General features: G+C 40.7%; 1 protein-coding gene across 2 annotated transcripts in view; it reads left to right on the plus strand.

Annotated features, from left to right (window-relative positions):
* atrnl1b (attractin-like 1b) overlaps positions 1–13,991 on the plus strand; it is a 300,343-nt gene that overhangs the window by 93,622 nt on the left and 192,730 nt on the right. The window contains exons 16-18 of one of the 2 annotated variants that reach the window (XM_066693672.1): positions 1,414–1,595; positions 4,292–4,517; positions 6,311–6,499. In XM_066693672.1, coding sequence (XP_066549769.1) covers positions 1,414–1,595; positions 4,292–4,517; positions 6,311–6,499 — 597 coding nt within the window. The remainder of the gene's footprint in view (positions 1–1,413; positions 1,596–4,291; positions 4,518–6,310; positions 6,500–13,991) is intronic. The other variant, XM_066693673.1, reaches the window with a different exon arrangement.

A 13,991-nucleotide genomic window follows, 5' to 3' on the forward strand; every position in this document is an offset into this window, starting at 1 on the left:
TAATTTTACCCAAACACATACCTATAAATAGTAAAACCAGAGAAACTGATCATTTTGCAGTGGTCTCTTAATTTTTTCTAGAGCTGTATATATAAAAAAAAGACTCGGCTGATTTACAAATTAAACCCTGAAAGTTGAGATGGGTGGAAGTGATGGAAATGTTAAGCAAATACACTGAATTAGTCTAATCAACTGTGTTTATTATCCTCTGAGTCCCTGATATAGTATCGAATGACAGTTTTTACTGCTGCCTGTTGAGCTGTATAACATCCCCGCCTAGTCATGTTCCACACCGAATGCTTGTTCCCGTTTACCCCCAAAAGCTTGCGAAAAAGATCTGATTTCACATAGAAAACGGACGTCTCTAAGGGTCTCTAGAAAGGTAAACATGCCACACCACAGAGTGGAAACCATGCGTCTGTGTACACTGAGTATAAATACTAGAAAAAAAAAAAGTGGGCGTGAAAACGAACAACGATAATAACAAAAACAACGCTGTGTTGATTGCTTTTTGGATTGGTTTCCCTAGTAATTAAATGGAAAGGTTAGGAGTCGACAGGGAGTAAAAGGGTGTTTTTCTCCATCTTTGTTTGTTCTCCTCTGTGTCCCTTTTCACCTCATTTCACTGGCGGTGGTCAGAGGTGGCACAGTGGCTGCCGCCGTGAAAGAATGGAGGTTCCTGTGAAGAAGCTGTAGATGTTTATTTCCTTAAATTGTTACAGCGATTTGTCAAGTTTCTCGAATAAATCTCCGGCAGCTGAGTTGGGCTTTTATATGCTGAACTGTCACCATCAGAGAACAGGAAAAGCCTTTCTCAAAATATTTTGAGACCTGAAAACACTCAAATGCTGTGACAGCTAGATAAGCGCACCGCACATATTTTGTAATTATTTTCCGTTCTTTTAGTTGTTGTGTCTCAGACTTCCCTTATGGCTGTATTTACATCCTAAAATGTGTTTTATCATTTTTTTTAACTTTATTTATATCACAAAGTTTTAAGTGAACTTTACATGTTATTCAGGTGGTGATAACATTACACAGTTTTTTTGAATGTGTTGCATTAATGAGTACTAGTTGTGTACTAGGCTGTAGAAGTGTGTATGCTTTTCTAGATTGTGATTTTAAAGGATTTGCTTGGATTATGCATATAGTTTCACATATAAATGGGGCTACAACACTACACACTTAGATTCACTTCAAGTCAGTCTGGCTGGAATTCCTTGGGAATTAGGGTCTTCTCAATGCTGGTATGTTTGCTAAGGGGACGAATTGAAAGCGGGCAGCGCCACATTTCGCTGGTAAATTGACTGGTGTGAGAACGGCAGAGGGCACCGTGTCCTTCCGTCAGAAGTCGTGATGCACAGCATGTGAGGGAGAGCTGGAGGTGTGACCTGATCTCTCACCTCTTCTCAGCTCACCTCTGCGGGGAAGGTTGGAACCACGTCGGGGAGGCCTGCCTACGCATCAACTCCAGCCGCGAGAGCTACGACAACGCCAAGCACTACTGCAAGAACCTCAGTGGCAACCTGGCCTCGCTCACCACTTCCAAAGAGGTGGATTTCGTTCTGGATGAGCTACAGAAGTACACTGTCCAGGTAAAAAGCTGACTGTCTGTCTGTTTACCCCACAATTTGCCTGGTGTCACCAGATTACCATCTGTCAGGGCTCCTGTTATGTTTCTGTAGATCTTATTATCAATGTTAAACATGGGACCTTCATTAATTGTGATATTTTACTAATGCAAGGATTATCTGAATAAACTATGCTCTCCTTTCCCCCAAACACACTTCCAAGAAACGTCGAAAGTTGTTTTTAGTTTGAGATGTGCAAAAATTGTCCTGTAGTAATTTAGTTTTCCTTTGCAATCATTGAAACCTTATTGTTGTTTAAATACTACCCTATTCATCACTTTATTTTTATCTGTTGTTGTCACAGAGATCAGACTGTCTTATTCTAATTTCATTGAAAAGGAGAAACCTGTGTTTTTAGAACAGTTTAAACGTTACACGCTTTCTTTTTTTAGCTGAAAAGCTGAGTGTTTCTCAAAGTGTGTGGTTGTACGAGGACATTAGCTTCAGGCTAGGTGCCATTTTTCTAAATGTAGACAATGGGATTTGTACTTTATTTAGGTTTCCCGATGAATAAGTCGACGAAAGAAATAAACCGAAGTTGTGGGATGTAGATTAGACTGTGTGTGGGTCTGGTGTGACACTAATTCTTTTTAATGTTCCATGGCCATCTTTCAGCACAATCCCCGAGATTCTCCCTTATTGTTTTCTCAGAGTATTTTTAGAACCTCTGCTCCCAGTGCCAAACAAGTTTTCAAAGATTGCTCCTTATAATGAATAACAGTTTTGGTATCTCCCAAGACGCACAAATATTCTCAATTCTGCATTTTGAGGGGATATGGGGCCGTTCATTAATTTATTCTTGTAATGGTTTCTTGGTGTCAGAGATCTGAAATGTATAGTCCACACACCGTTTAAATTACTAAGATACTACTTATTCAATGTATTGAGTAGAAAGTAGGGAAACCTAGGGACTAGGTTCATTTCCTGTATTAAAGTTAAAGCCCTAATTCTAATTCTACAATAAGTTAATTGTTTAAAAACCCAATACTTGGTGCTAGGTTTCTTTTAGGTCAAAGGAAGAAACATCTTGAAAGCAAAAACACTGGTCTAGTACTAAAAACCTGCATATTGGCAGTTGTGCGCATCTTAAAATTCCCCTGTGCTCACTGCCGAATTGAAATCTCAACTATTCCACAGGCCTGTAAGGTACAGAGATGTACCTTCTGGGTTTAGTTGCTTTAGCTTCAGTGTCATGATGCTTTGGGCTGCCTTGCCTTAAGTGATAATTAAATAATTGTGGAATAATGTAAAGATTTAATAGAGAATAGCATTGCAATGTACTTCGGCCTTCTAACTCGTTGAAGCAGACAGGTTTTTTCCTGCACTTCCATCTGCCGTTCCTCTCTCCCGTTTTCTTTTTAAGTCACTCTGATTGTACTATCATCTGCTGCCACATGGGCTTAAAGAAATTCCGCTTGATCTCCCATTGCCTGTCTTTTCATCTGAAATTCTAATCACGAGAATTTCAGGGGCTGAGAATTCCTTTAAATGGACCGTGTGTGCTGCTCCAGCAAGGCTTTGCCGAGCCGAGCAATGTTAGACACTGCAGCTGCAAATTGTGATATCGGGTTTAAAACCATAAGGCGATGCTTGGATTGAGGGGGAAAAAAGGTTTGAGGAGGAAAAGGGTTTGGGGGGAAATAAGTTTCAGATGCTCGCTGTGGAGGCCCCTGGCTCACAGTATGAATCCGTGCAGAGTTTGGATTTTAATTCAAGTGTCTGTTGGGCTGGGCCCTGCTCTGTGTGTGTGTTTGCATGCGTGTGCTGTGGCCAGAATACTAAGAGCGATTTTTAAATTCTATGTAGACGTTCGATAATCTTCGTGTGGTTTGGAGTTTGGAGTAAAGTGAGTAGATTAAAGCCCAAAGTTGCTGTTGCTACCCCGTGTAAAGGTGGATTTTATTTTATCGTTTATGAACCAGAATGATTTTCTGACCAACTGCGGAACCGTGATTAATTAAATCTGAAGGTTTCATAAGAATGGGGGTATTGAGACCGTCCCTATATCATGAAGCTAGATCACGTTGTTTCAAGAGTCTTGAAGCGTGAGACTCAACCTGATAAAACGGCACACAGAAACAAAACCACAGAACATCTATGACATTGAAGTTAAATGCTTTTCTTGTATCAAAAGTCCCCCAAAAATGCCCTGCAGAAAACAGACGTAAGAGTTTATAATTTATCCCAGCAGGTCCTGATGTTTAAGTTAGATATTAGATTTGAATCCTCTAGGGGGTGCACTGTCTGTACCGGACAGAGCTGATAGTGAGGTGTGATCTGAGACTTCACTAGGGCTGCTGTTCGTTTTGCAGTTATTCTTTGATTTCCCAGACAGTGATGTTCTTTTCATCGCCAGCTACTGAGTGTTCAGTGTTGTCATTTTTTATATTCTCCCTCTGGTCACTGCCTTGTTCAGTGCCATTTTTAAACATGTAAACTGTGTGGATGTTTGGGTGCAACATGTCTCTCCAGTATCACATTGTTCTTCTTTCTTACCTAAATATATCTCAATGTATGTTAGAAAGTGCAAAGGGAAGAGACAGGGGGGAAAAAAGGTTTCTTGTAAAGGAAATGTGGATTGCAATGTGAGCACCCGATCAGGTCCTCGGGTGAAGATATTTTAAGCAATGACTCTTGATTTTTGTGCCCCTTCCTGACAGAAGATCTCTCCCTGGGTGGGCCTGCGCAAGATCAACATCTCCTACTGGGGGTGGGAGGACATGTCCCCCTTCACCAACACCACCCTGCAGTGGCTGCCCGGAGAGCCCAACGACTCGGGCTTCTGCGCGTTCCTGGAGCGGACAGAGGCGGATATGGTGGGCCTCAAAGCCAACCCCTGCACTGCTATGGCCATGGCGGATGGCCTGATCTGTGAAAAGCCAGTTGGTAAGACTTCACTTACCACTGGGATACACTATGTTCTGGGAGGGTCATATAATCCAGCAGGTTTTCTAAGCCTCTCTGAACTATCAACATCTTCAGACAGTGGGAAAGGTTAACTTGTCCCAGATAAGCCAATAAGTAGGTTTAATTCAGTAGTTGAGATCTCAGGTAATGAAAAGCCAAAGACACAGTGACCCTCTGGCATACAGTTGCCTGTTTAAATTGCCAGTTGTTAATTTGTATAATAGATTCCCGTGAATTAATTAACGCATGTGAGATTTCTGCTCCAACATCAAAACATAATGATCCTCATTTTTACAAGGCCATTGTTAAAATCCAATTCAAAAGAGGTCAGTTAACATCTCATCTTGACTTTTGCATTAGGAAATAAAAAGAAAATGAATATGTGTCTGGAGATGTGGAAGTGGGGAACGCTCCGAGTGTGTATTCAACCTTTTTCATTTCTGAGAACCAGTGATCCGTGCCTTCTCTGGCATGTGCAGTAATGGACACACGCCATGCTCAACTCCACCACCCCACCCCCCATTTCATTTTTTTTTTTTTTTAATGTTATTCCGACAACCTTTTACTCTCTCTTCGTTTGTGTCTAGCAGGTGGTTACACATCTCTCATGACTTTTTTTCCTCCTCCTTTCCTTCAATGTCACAGATCAGGTTGTGAATAGGATTGTGGGTAATGGGGGGCTGCCTGTATGTGTGTATAATTCAATTTTACATGAATACCACTGGATAAATGTGCTTACGCCAGCTGTGTTTCTTGAGGATGCTGTTTGGCCTATATGAGGTTGAGTGCTGGGTTTAAGTGTTTCTTTAAGAGATGAGTTGATGCCGATTGACCTTGTAATGCCTTCTTGGATGCCTTTATCAATTGACAATGTTGAAGGCTTTTCTTTTGCATTTTTTATGAGCTATGGTATCAAAGTTGAAAACACTAAAAAGGATAGAATTCATGTTGCTTAGATTTCGTTGTAAAGTTCCAGAACACCGGTAGTTCAACTGACATTCTCAAACCCAAATCTAGGTCATAGCATTTTCTAGGGCTACATTATTTTTTTGCATAATTCAAACCTTAACTGTTCATGCCCTTTAAACAGGTGTACCTTCCTTGTGCTTCATAGCCAGCCCTCAATCTCCAGGGTCTCAGCTCAGTTCCTGGAGGGCTGCAGTGCCTTTATGATTTCTCTGTTCCAGTTCGGCTTACTTCTGTTATGTTGTCCTTTCAATCTGATTAAGATTCGTTCAAGGTCTTCCAACAGCTGGTGGCTAGAAATATTCTGTGTTTTCGAGCTGCAGTGTCAATGAAAACCTTTTGCTACCTTGCGAGACGTTTTACATTCATCCAGTTAATCAGCTAATGAGATCAGCTCAAGAAATGCAGAGTTTGGTTGTGAGGCGTGGGGAAGAAGCCAGCTGACACTGCAGACCTTCAGGATCTGCATTTGAAGCCCCTGTGCTAAACCCTTGATTTACCCACTGCCTAGTCAGTAGAAATTTCCTGGCACCACAGCTTTGAGAGCTTCCCATGCTGGATCTATCCATGTTAGCAGCCACTCTTTCATTCTCCCAGTGACTGACACATTTAATTCAAGCTGCTGTGAGCCTGCCAGTAGGCCTTTAGTTAGTTACTTTCCCCGTTATCACTTTGCAATTGTACTACTGCTGCCACCTCCCCCTTGTCTCTCTCCTGCTTTCCACTGCCTGAAAGAGATTTTGAAGTCGTGCCGTGTTGGAGCGACAGTGAACACAATGTCACTTGTCTTGCTCCTGCCCCCACAGTCAGCCCCAATCAGAATGCCCGGCCCTGCAAGACGCCCTGCTCCCTGCGCACCAGCTGCGACAACTGCACCAGCCAGGCCATGGAGTGCATGTGGTGTGGCAGCACCAAGCGTTGTGTGGACTCCAATGCCTACGTCATCTCCTTCCCCTACGGCCAGTGCCTGGAGTGGCAGACGGGAGACTGTTCGCGTAAGTACATCTACTCCGGCCTTCTGTCTAGCCTCCTTCCCCTTGTCCTACATATTTACAGTAGTGTGAAACAGCGTGGTGTTAATCGACACACTCTGGTTTTCTAAGGTGCCGAGAATGCTGTAAAACATCATGAAGGGTCACTTATGTTATTCATTAAAACAACAGGGGTACAGCATGCAAAGATGATTGAAAACCTCTCTTCTAGAACATTAGAATCCCCCCTCCTGGTATTTTGTATGTAATCGAAAACTACCCCACTGCACCGGGTCTTTCCAGCGAAGTGGCACAGGAAACCACAGGCAGGCAGTGCCAGCTGAGCCGTCGCCCACTCTGGTGCCATGAGTGGTTGATGGACTGGAATACGAACTGCTGTTAAAGGGTTGCCCGCCCCCTCCGAGATTACGGCCCCTCAAAACCACTTTCACGCTCACATCGCTGGTGACTCACTGTACAACACTAATCTGCACACATCTCCACAAACACTGCTGTAGATTGTATTCCTGGGCAAGGCAAGCTCAGGACATGGAAACAAGGCGATACTCTACACCAGCAGTGCTCATGGGAATGCAATCCAATAAAAATCATGATTGCATTTAATTTAGAGATTTCTGTAAATATGATCCAGTGTGGAAAGGGTTAGGATGTTTTTTGTTTTCATATTGCTATTCACAATGCAAAATCAAACCACAGCAAACACTGAAAGGGGATATACACTCACCTAAAGGATTATTAGGAACACCTGTTCAATTTCTCATTAATGCAATTATCTAACCAACCAATCACATGGCAGTTGCTTCAATGCATTTAGGGGTGTGGTCCTGGTCAAGACAATCTCCTGAACTCCAAACTGAATGTCTGAATGGGAAAGAAAGGTGATTTAAGCAATTTTGAGCGTGGCATGGTTGTTGGTGCCAGACGGGCCGCTCTGAGTATTTCACAATCTGCTCAGTTACTGGGATTTTCACGCACAACCATTTCTAGGGTTTACAAAGAATGGTGTGAAAAGGGAAAAACATCCAGTATGCGGCAGTCCTGTGGGCGAAAATGCCTTGTTGATGCTAGAGGTCAGAGGAGAATGGGCCGACTGATTCAAGCTGATAGAAGAGCAACTTTGACTGAAATAACCACTCGTTACAACCGAGGTTTGGAGCAAAGCATTTGTGAAGCCACAACACGTACAACCTTGAGGCGGATGGGCTACAACAGCAGAAGACCCCACCGGGTACCACTCATCTCCACTACAAATAGGAAAAAGAGGCTACAATTTGCACAAGCTCACCAAAATTGGACAGTTGAAGACTGGAAAAATGTTGCCTGGTCTGATGAGTCTCGATTTCTGTTGAGACATTCAGATGGTAGAGTCAGAATTTGGCATAAACAGAATGAGAACATGGATCCATCATGCCTTGTTACCACTGTGCAGGCTGGTGGTGGTGGTGTAATGGTGTGGGGGATGTTTTCTTGGCACACTTTAGGCCCCTTAGTGCCAATTGGGCATCGTTTAAATGCCACGGCCTACCTGAGCATTGTTTCTGACCATGTCCATCCCTTTATGACCACCATGTACCCATCCTCTGATGGCTACTTCCAGCAGGATAAGCACCATGTCACAAAGGTCGAATCATTTCAAATTGGTTTCTTGAACATGACAATGAGTTCACTGTACTAAACTGGCCCCCACAGTCACCAGATCTCAACCCAATAGAGCATCTTTGGGATGTGGTGGAACGGGAGCTTCGTGCCCTGGATGTGCATCCCACAAATCTCCATCAACTGCAAGAAGCTATCCTATCAATATGGGCCAACATTTCTAAAGAATGCTTTCAGCACCTTGTTGAATCAATGCCACGTAGAATTAAGGCAGTTCTGAAGGCGCAAGGGGGTCAAACACAGTATTAGTATGGTGTTCCTAATAATCCTTTAGGTGAGTGTATTACAGTGTCATTAATAAATGAAGGGTAAATCATTTATAAAACAGTTAGGAACCATTCATTCCATTTATAAATTATCAATAAACCTTTATAAGATATGAGCTAGAAGCTCCTAAAATACAGTTTTTCATAAATGATAAATTATATATAATTTTTTATTGATAAGGATATACAGGATTGTTTAATACCACTGGAAATATTTTGTACTGCTACTAAACACCATAAATAATCATAACAGCAGAGTGAACACAAAGAGTTGGTATTTCCTCTATTGGCTATGGAGACAGCGGGGGGGCAAAGCACAGATCAACACTGATACAAAATTGATGGCTGTCCAGGTTTATTTTTTATTTTTATAATGTCTCTACAGGGGTACAATTATCCTGGACTGGATTAATTTATTCAGAAAACATGTGTGCTAATAATGAAAGAGATTGGCTACATAAACACACTTTCTGATGTGAAATAAATGGTTTTGGCAATTGTTGTTATAATGCTCTTTAGATTTCAAGGTTGTGAAATTGGTGGCTAAGCGGTCCTTTAGTATCTAAAGTATTGCAGTTTGCATTTGGGCTGCATTTGTGATCTTCGAAACCTCCAAAATCAAGTTTTAAACAAAAACGGACAACACCATGGTATGTTTCATGACCAGGTTATGTGCTTAAAAGTATTCCCAAGATGACAGATTCTTCTTTTTTCATACACTGAATTTCATCCAGGAGTAAACACGTGATATGGTATTTCTTGAAACATTGCCCTGCTTGTCTGGTTTAAAAAAGCTCTCTAATTCCAAAGCCATGGGCATTTCATCAAGTCAGTTCCAGTAGGACAGAACCATCTCTTGCCATAAGGCACGTTTTCAATCAAAATATTAGCTTTTCCAAGATTTTGTGCTGGATGCTCTTTATTACAATACCTTTGAAACCATAAAAAAGATTAAATATTTTCTTTTGCTGGCAGTTTCAAATTCAAAACTTTTAAGCAGGAATTTCATTTGAGACATGAAATGTGTACTAGAGTGCTTTCTTTTAGTCTAATTTTATTATAATGTATACAGTCTTGCAATTGTATCAGGCACCATGTCTGTCTTGGATATTATTGCTGGAAAGTACTCGGTGATCTGGGAGATACTGTTTTGAGGCTGACAAGCACTAACAGAATAAAAGCCACAGTAACGTAATTTTGCTCCCTGCATGGGATTGAAGGATTTGAATATTCTGCATCGGGGGCTGTCAAGTCACAGAGCGTGGCTTGTGGTGCCCGAGCTGTAAATGTGCGTCTTTAACTAAACTTTGTGCTCATCATAGTGGCAAAGATGACGTGTAGTATAGTGCCAGTCTGCGGCTGGTGAAGCTTGCGGCTGAATCATGCTTTTGATTTACAGTGGAACCTGATATTGCCTCAATATTTCGAAATCCACGGAGTAGTAAACATTTGTATCTCATGAGTTACATCTCCCCAATGGAAAGCAACAAAAACAATCTTTTAATTTTGGATGTTCTTATCCAAGGGTTCCAAAACAGATCCATCTGGACATAATTCATACTTGATTATTTGTAAGGGAATTAGGCACTATTATTTTATAGTTAGGTTATCATGCAAGTACATAGTTTTTATACTGAAAAAATGTATATCATATTTGTTTCTCAGTCTGAAGGGCCAGAGATTGGAGAAATAAATCAAATTTTCCAGTAGCCACAGGATGTATTTATCTTGAAAGACTCTCAAGAGGTCAGCGACTCCAATCTTTGCTGCCTTTGGAAGTATGTCCCCTTAAACACAATTTGATTTTGCTCAAACTCCTGTGGATGGGATTTCCTGATTGAAGGTCACAGTTTAAAAAGTAATTAGAACAATGCTTCTTCCCTGTCCTTGGCCGTTGGGTGGAGATTGCTTATGGTTTACCTCTTTCTCCTTGTTCTTCTTCTCCAAACATGTTTCTCCAAACTCCTTCCCTTATTCTTTGCTTTTAATTTTCTCAAGTTGGGAAATCTAATTGCTTTCAGAGCTTGATTTTGCAAGAGTCTTCACTGAACATTTGGGGGTCTGTATAAGAGGGGCAGAGCATTTTAGTTTGTGACGCAAGCCTAATTTCTTTCACCCAAATTACACCCATGCCCAGTGGGTTATGACTGCCAGGTATATCATTTGGGCTCACAAGTCTGATGGAGTTGGCTGGATTATGCAGATGCCACTTATCTTTCAGCCAATGCAAGAAACAACAAACGCTGGAAGGTTTCAGTTGTTATTCAACACCAAAGAAGTGTTTTCTTTCTTGAAAATGAATGTCATATGTTTCGATTTATTTTTATTTTGCAGTGTTTTCATCTATTATTAACTTTAGCTCCATGTTCAATAGCAGACCAGTGTTTTGTTTTTGGAAGGCATTGTTGTTTTGGTAGGGTTCTTTCCCTCTCACTTTTTCATTGTTTTGCATGCTAGTGACTAACACTTTTTGCGTTTTGGAGTACAAAAGTATTGTTAATACATAATTAAACTGAAGTGCAGTATGCCTTATTCATTTTCATATTCATCCAGGTCTTTTCAAAAGGTTTCTGTCTATCAAGATGTCAGGTGCACAATCTCAGTGGTATGCAATGTATAATCATTAAAACACACATCATTATTCAAAACACAGCACAGAGGGGATATTAATTAACTCAGATGAATATGGTGGCTCAGGAAGCAGTCCCTTACCGAACAGCTTTTATGTGCAGTTTACTCTGGTATTCACTGTAGGCACTCTCTCATTTTAAACCCACCTACATCTTCTGGAAATAAGTTGGCATGGTGTGAATATATCGTGTCATTCTCACACATGTTCATATAATGGCTGACTTTTATTTTAACTTTGGAGTTCATACCGAAAACCATTGACAATTACAGGTTGCCGTTATGGTACAATGCACAGATTTATTAGTATTGTATAATTGCTCCTCTACATACTTTTATAAAGTTTTCTAATTCTCATGTCACAGAATATCTTGAAACCAGACTTTTTCTGCTTCGGGAAGTTATACTGATTGCAACGGTTTTCCCATCTTTATGAATAAAACATTAAGTCTTTTTTGTCCTCCCCCCCCCCCCCCCCCACATACATTCTATAAATGATCTACACAACTTGCTTTATTATAATCCTACAGTTATAGAAATTAGTAGTGCTTTAGTATATTCTTTATTCCTATTGTCTACCTTCCTTTTTGATGTCCTGGCCCACTGTGTGCCTATTGTTAGTTAGATTACAGCAGAAGGTGCATTTCCATTGATTTAATGTCCTCCTTAATGCTGCAGGTTCTGTTGAAAGCTTTAGTATTACAAATGCAGCTAATGGAGAACCATTCAACAAACGCTTATATAACAAAATGGCACACTTTATGATGTTAACATTATTGCTGGGTTGTTTGTTAGTATTATTTTTAGTCTTTTCGGCTTTGTTTCCTTTTGTTATGCCTTTTTTGACATCGCTGAACTTCCATGTGCCTCGTGTAATGGTTTCCATGGCGACAGAGGTTTGCCGATGTCAGCCAGTGCCATTGCAGTTTACCGTGTGTGTAGATCAAAGCACCAGCACACTAAAAAAGTAAGTTACTGCTTCGATAGTTTGTCAGTTTCATGTCCTTCTTTTGTTGTTACGCTGATCAATATATTTTTTTAAGGTGTTCACCAAGTAATGAATCACCCATATTTAAATTAATCCATTATTAAAAACAAATACCAGAAATCAAGTTACCACTGCTTACAGAAAGTGTCCACACATGTAGCAAGTGAATGACATTCAGATTAAAATATTAAATATTGTACTTAGATACCTTCCAAAGATATAGTGGTTCATTTGAAAGGGAAGAGGAGGCTTTGGTATAAAACAGAAAATGGGTCTTTTGGCTAAAGGCAAGCATTAATCATGTGTAAACTGGAAAGACTCCATTTCCTGACAGCTGACAAGGGCATTGCCCCTTTAGTAGTGCCAAGCTTCAGATCAGATGACCATCCATCTGCCTGGCTCACATCAAAGTGTAAAGCAACATTAACCTTAATGACACCTGCATATGTTCACAAAGTCATTAAGCTTCCCTCTGAAAGCTCGAGGTTGTTGTGCTCGGTGTTTTAATGCTACAATGCCGTAATTCACTGTGAAAGCAAAGATTTTCTCTGATGGCTATAAAGTCTTCCTTGACATTTAGAAAATGTCAGGATACATTTTTTTTTTTTTTTAAGTAGCCAAAGTAAAGGGAGCACACTGTAATTGAGAGATCACGGCATGTTTATATGTCACCATTTCTGCCTCTGACGAGGGTTGGATGCCAGTTTTCATGGTGTGTGTGTGTGTGGGGGCCCGCAGGTGGGTAAGGGGATATGTGTGGTAAGAGCTGTGCGAACACATCAGCGAGGCTCTTCTGACAAAAGTCTGGTTCATTTCGTCTGCTGCCCGACACCCATGAGTAATGTGTCGGAAAGAGCAGAGTATGAGGATGAGTTGGTTTTGTTTGATTAGTTCTTCCAGGTAACTGTGTTCTCTGGAGATATCTCAGCATGGATTGTGAGGTGTTTAACTGCTAAGCTTCATAAAGCACACATGGCAGCTGCTTTTTACTCAGCGGATTGATTAAGTTATTTTGCAACACAATTCTTTTTCATTTTAGTACCTCAGACTATTTGAGGTTGAAGTTTGAATATGAAAATCAATACCCTGGGCAACTGAATTCAACCAATTTTTTGATGTTGTAGTTTTTAATTATTTACTTAATGACATTTGGTTTGGGTTTCACTAATTCATTGCACTGAAATGCAGATGTCATTTTTGATATTCATTTCTCGTTGGCTTGTTGGATCTTCCTATTTTCTATTATGCTACAGAAAGCTCTTTGGCTTCACTCTCTAAATGCTATGAAACTTTTGTAAAAGTAGGCCTGGCACTCCATGCAAGCCCTCAGAGGGCTATCAGAATAAATCACGATTTTCTGGCTCAGTTTAGTAGGGTATAATATTGACAAATCTTCATTTTGCGGTGCTGTTGCATGAATATAGAAAACCACAACATACAGTTCCTCTTTGTAGTCAGAATATTTAAGGAATGCTTTCGTGCCATGAATGGAAAATATAGAATGAAACATGTCATGTAGGCACCGTAGAGAATATCATAGACTGATTTAGGAAAGCACATCCATTATGATCACTTAATTACTAATGTGAAATCTATGCCTGGAGATTTCTGATCAAGTCTAGCTGGCATGTTCCCCTATACCAGCTAGTGAAACTGCACACGCATACCAAATTGTAAAGCAGGTACAGGGCACTGACTAAAAAGCTTTGGGAGGCTGTGTGTGCTAAATGATAACCTCTTATACAGCAATATCAATGCACCAGTTGTAGCTCCCTATTTAATATAAGCCCACAAAGCCCCTCAGGTATGTTTTTGGCCCCCTGCATTTCAATATGATATTAGTTATTACATGTCATTGGGTTCCAGTCAGTGCAAGCCATTTAGGCTTCGTTTTCAGATAATACAACCATTCTGTGATAACCTCCTCACAGTGAACCTTGGTGTCAGTTCTGAAACT

Source organism: Amia ocellicauda, chromosome 20 (assembly GCF_036373705.1).
Source record: "Amia ocellicauda isolate fAmiCal2 chromosome 20, fAmiCal2.hap1, whole genome shotgun sequence".
Lineage (NCBI taxonomy): Eukaryota > Metazoa > Chordata > Actinopteri > Amiiformes > Amiidae > Amia > Amia ocellicauda.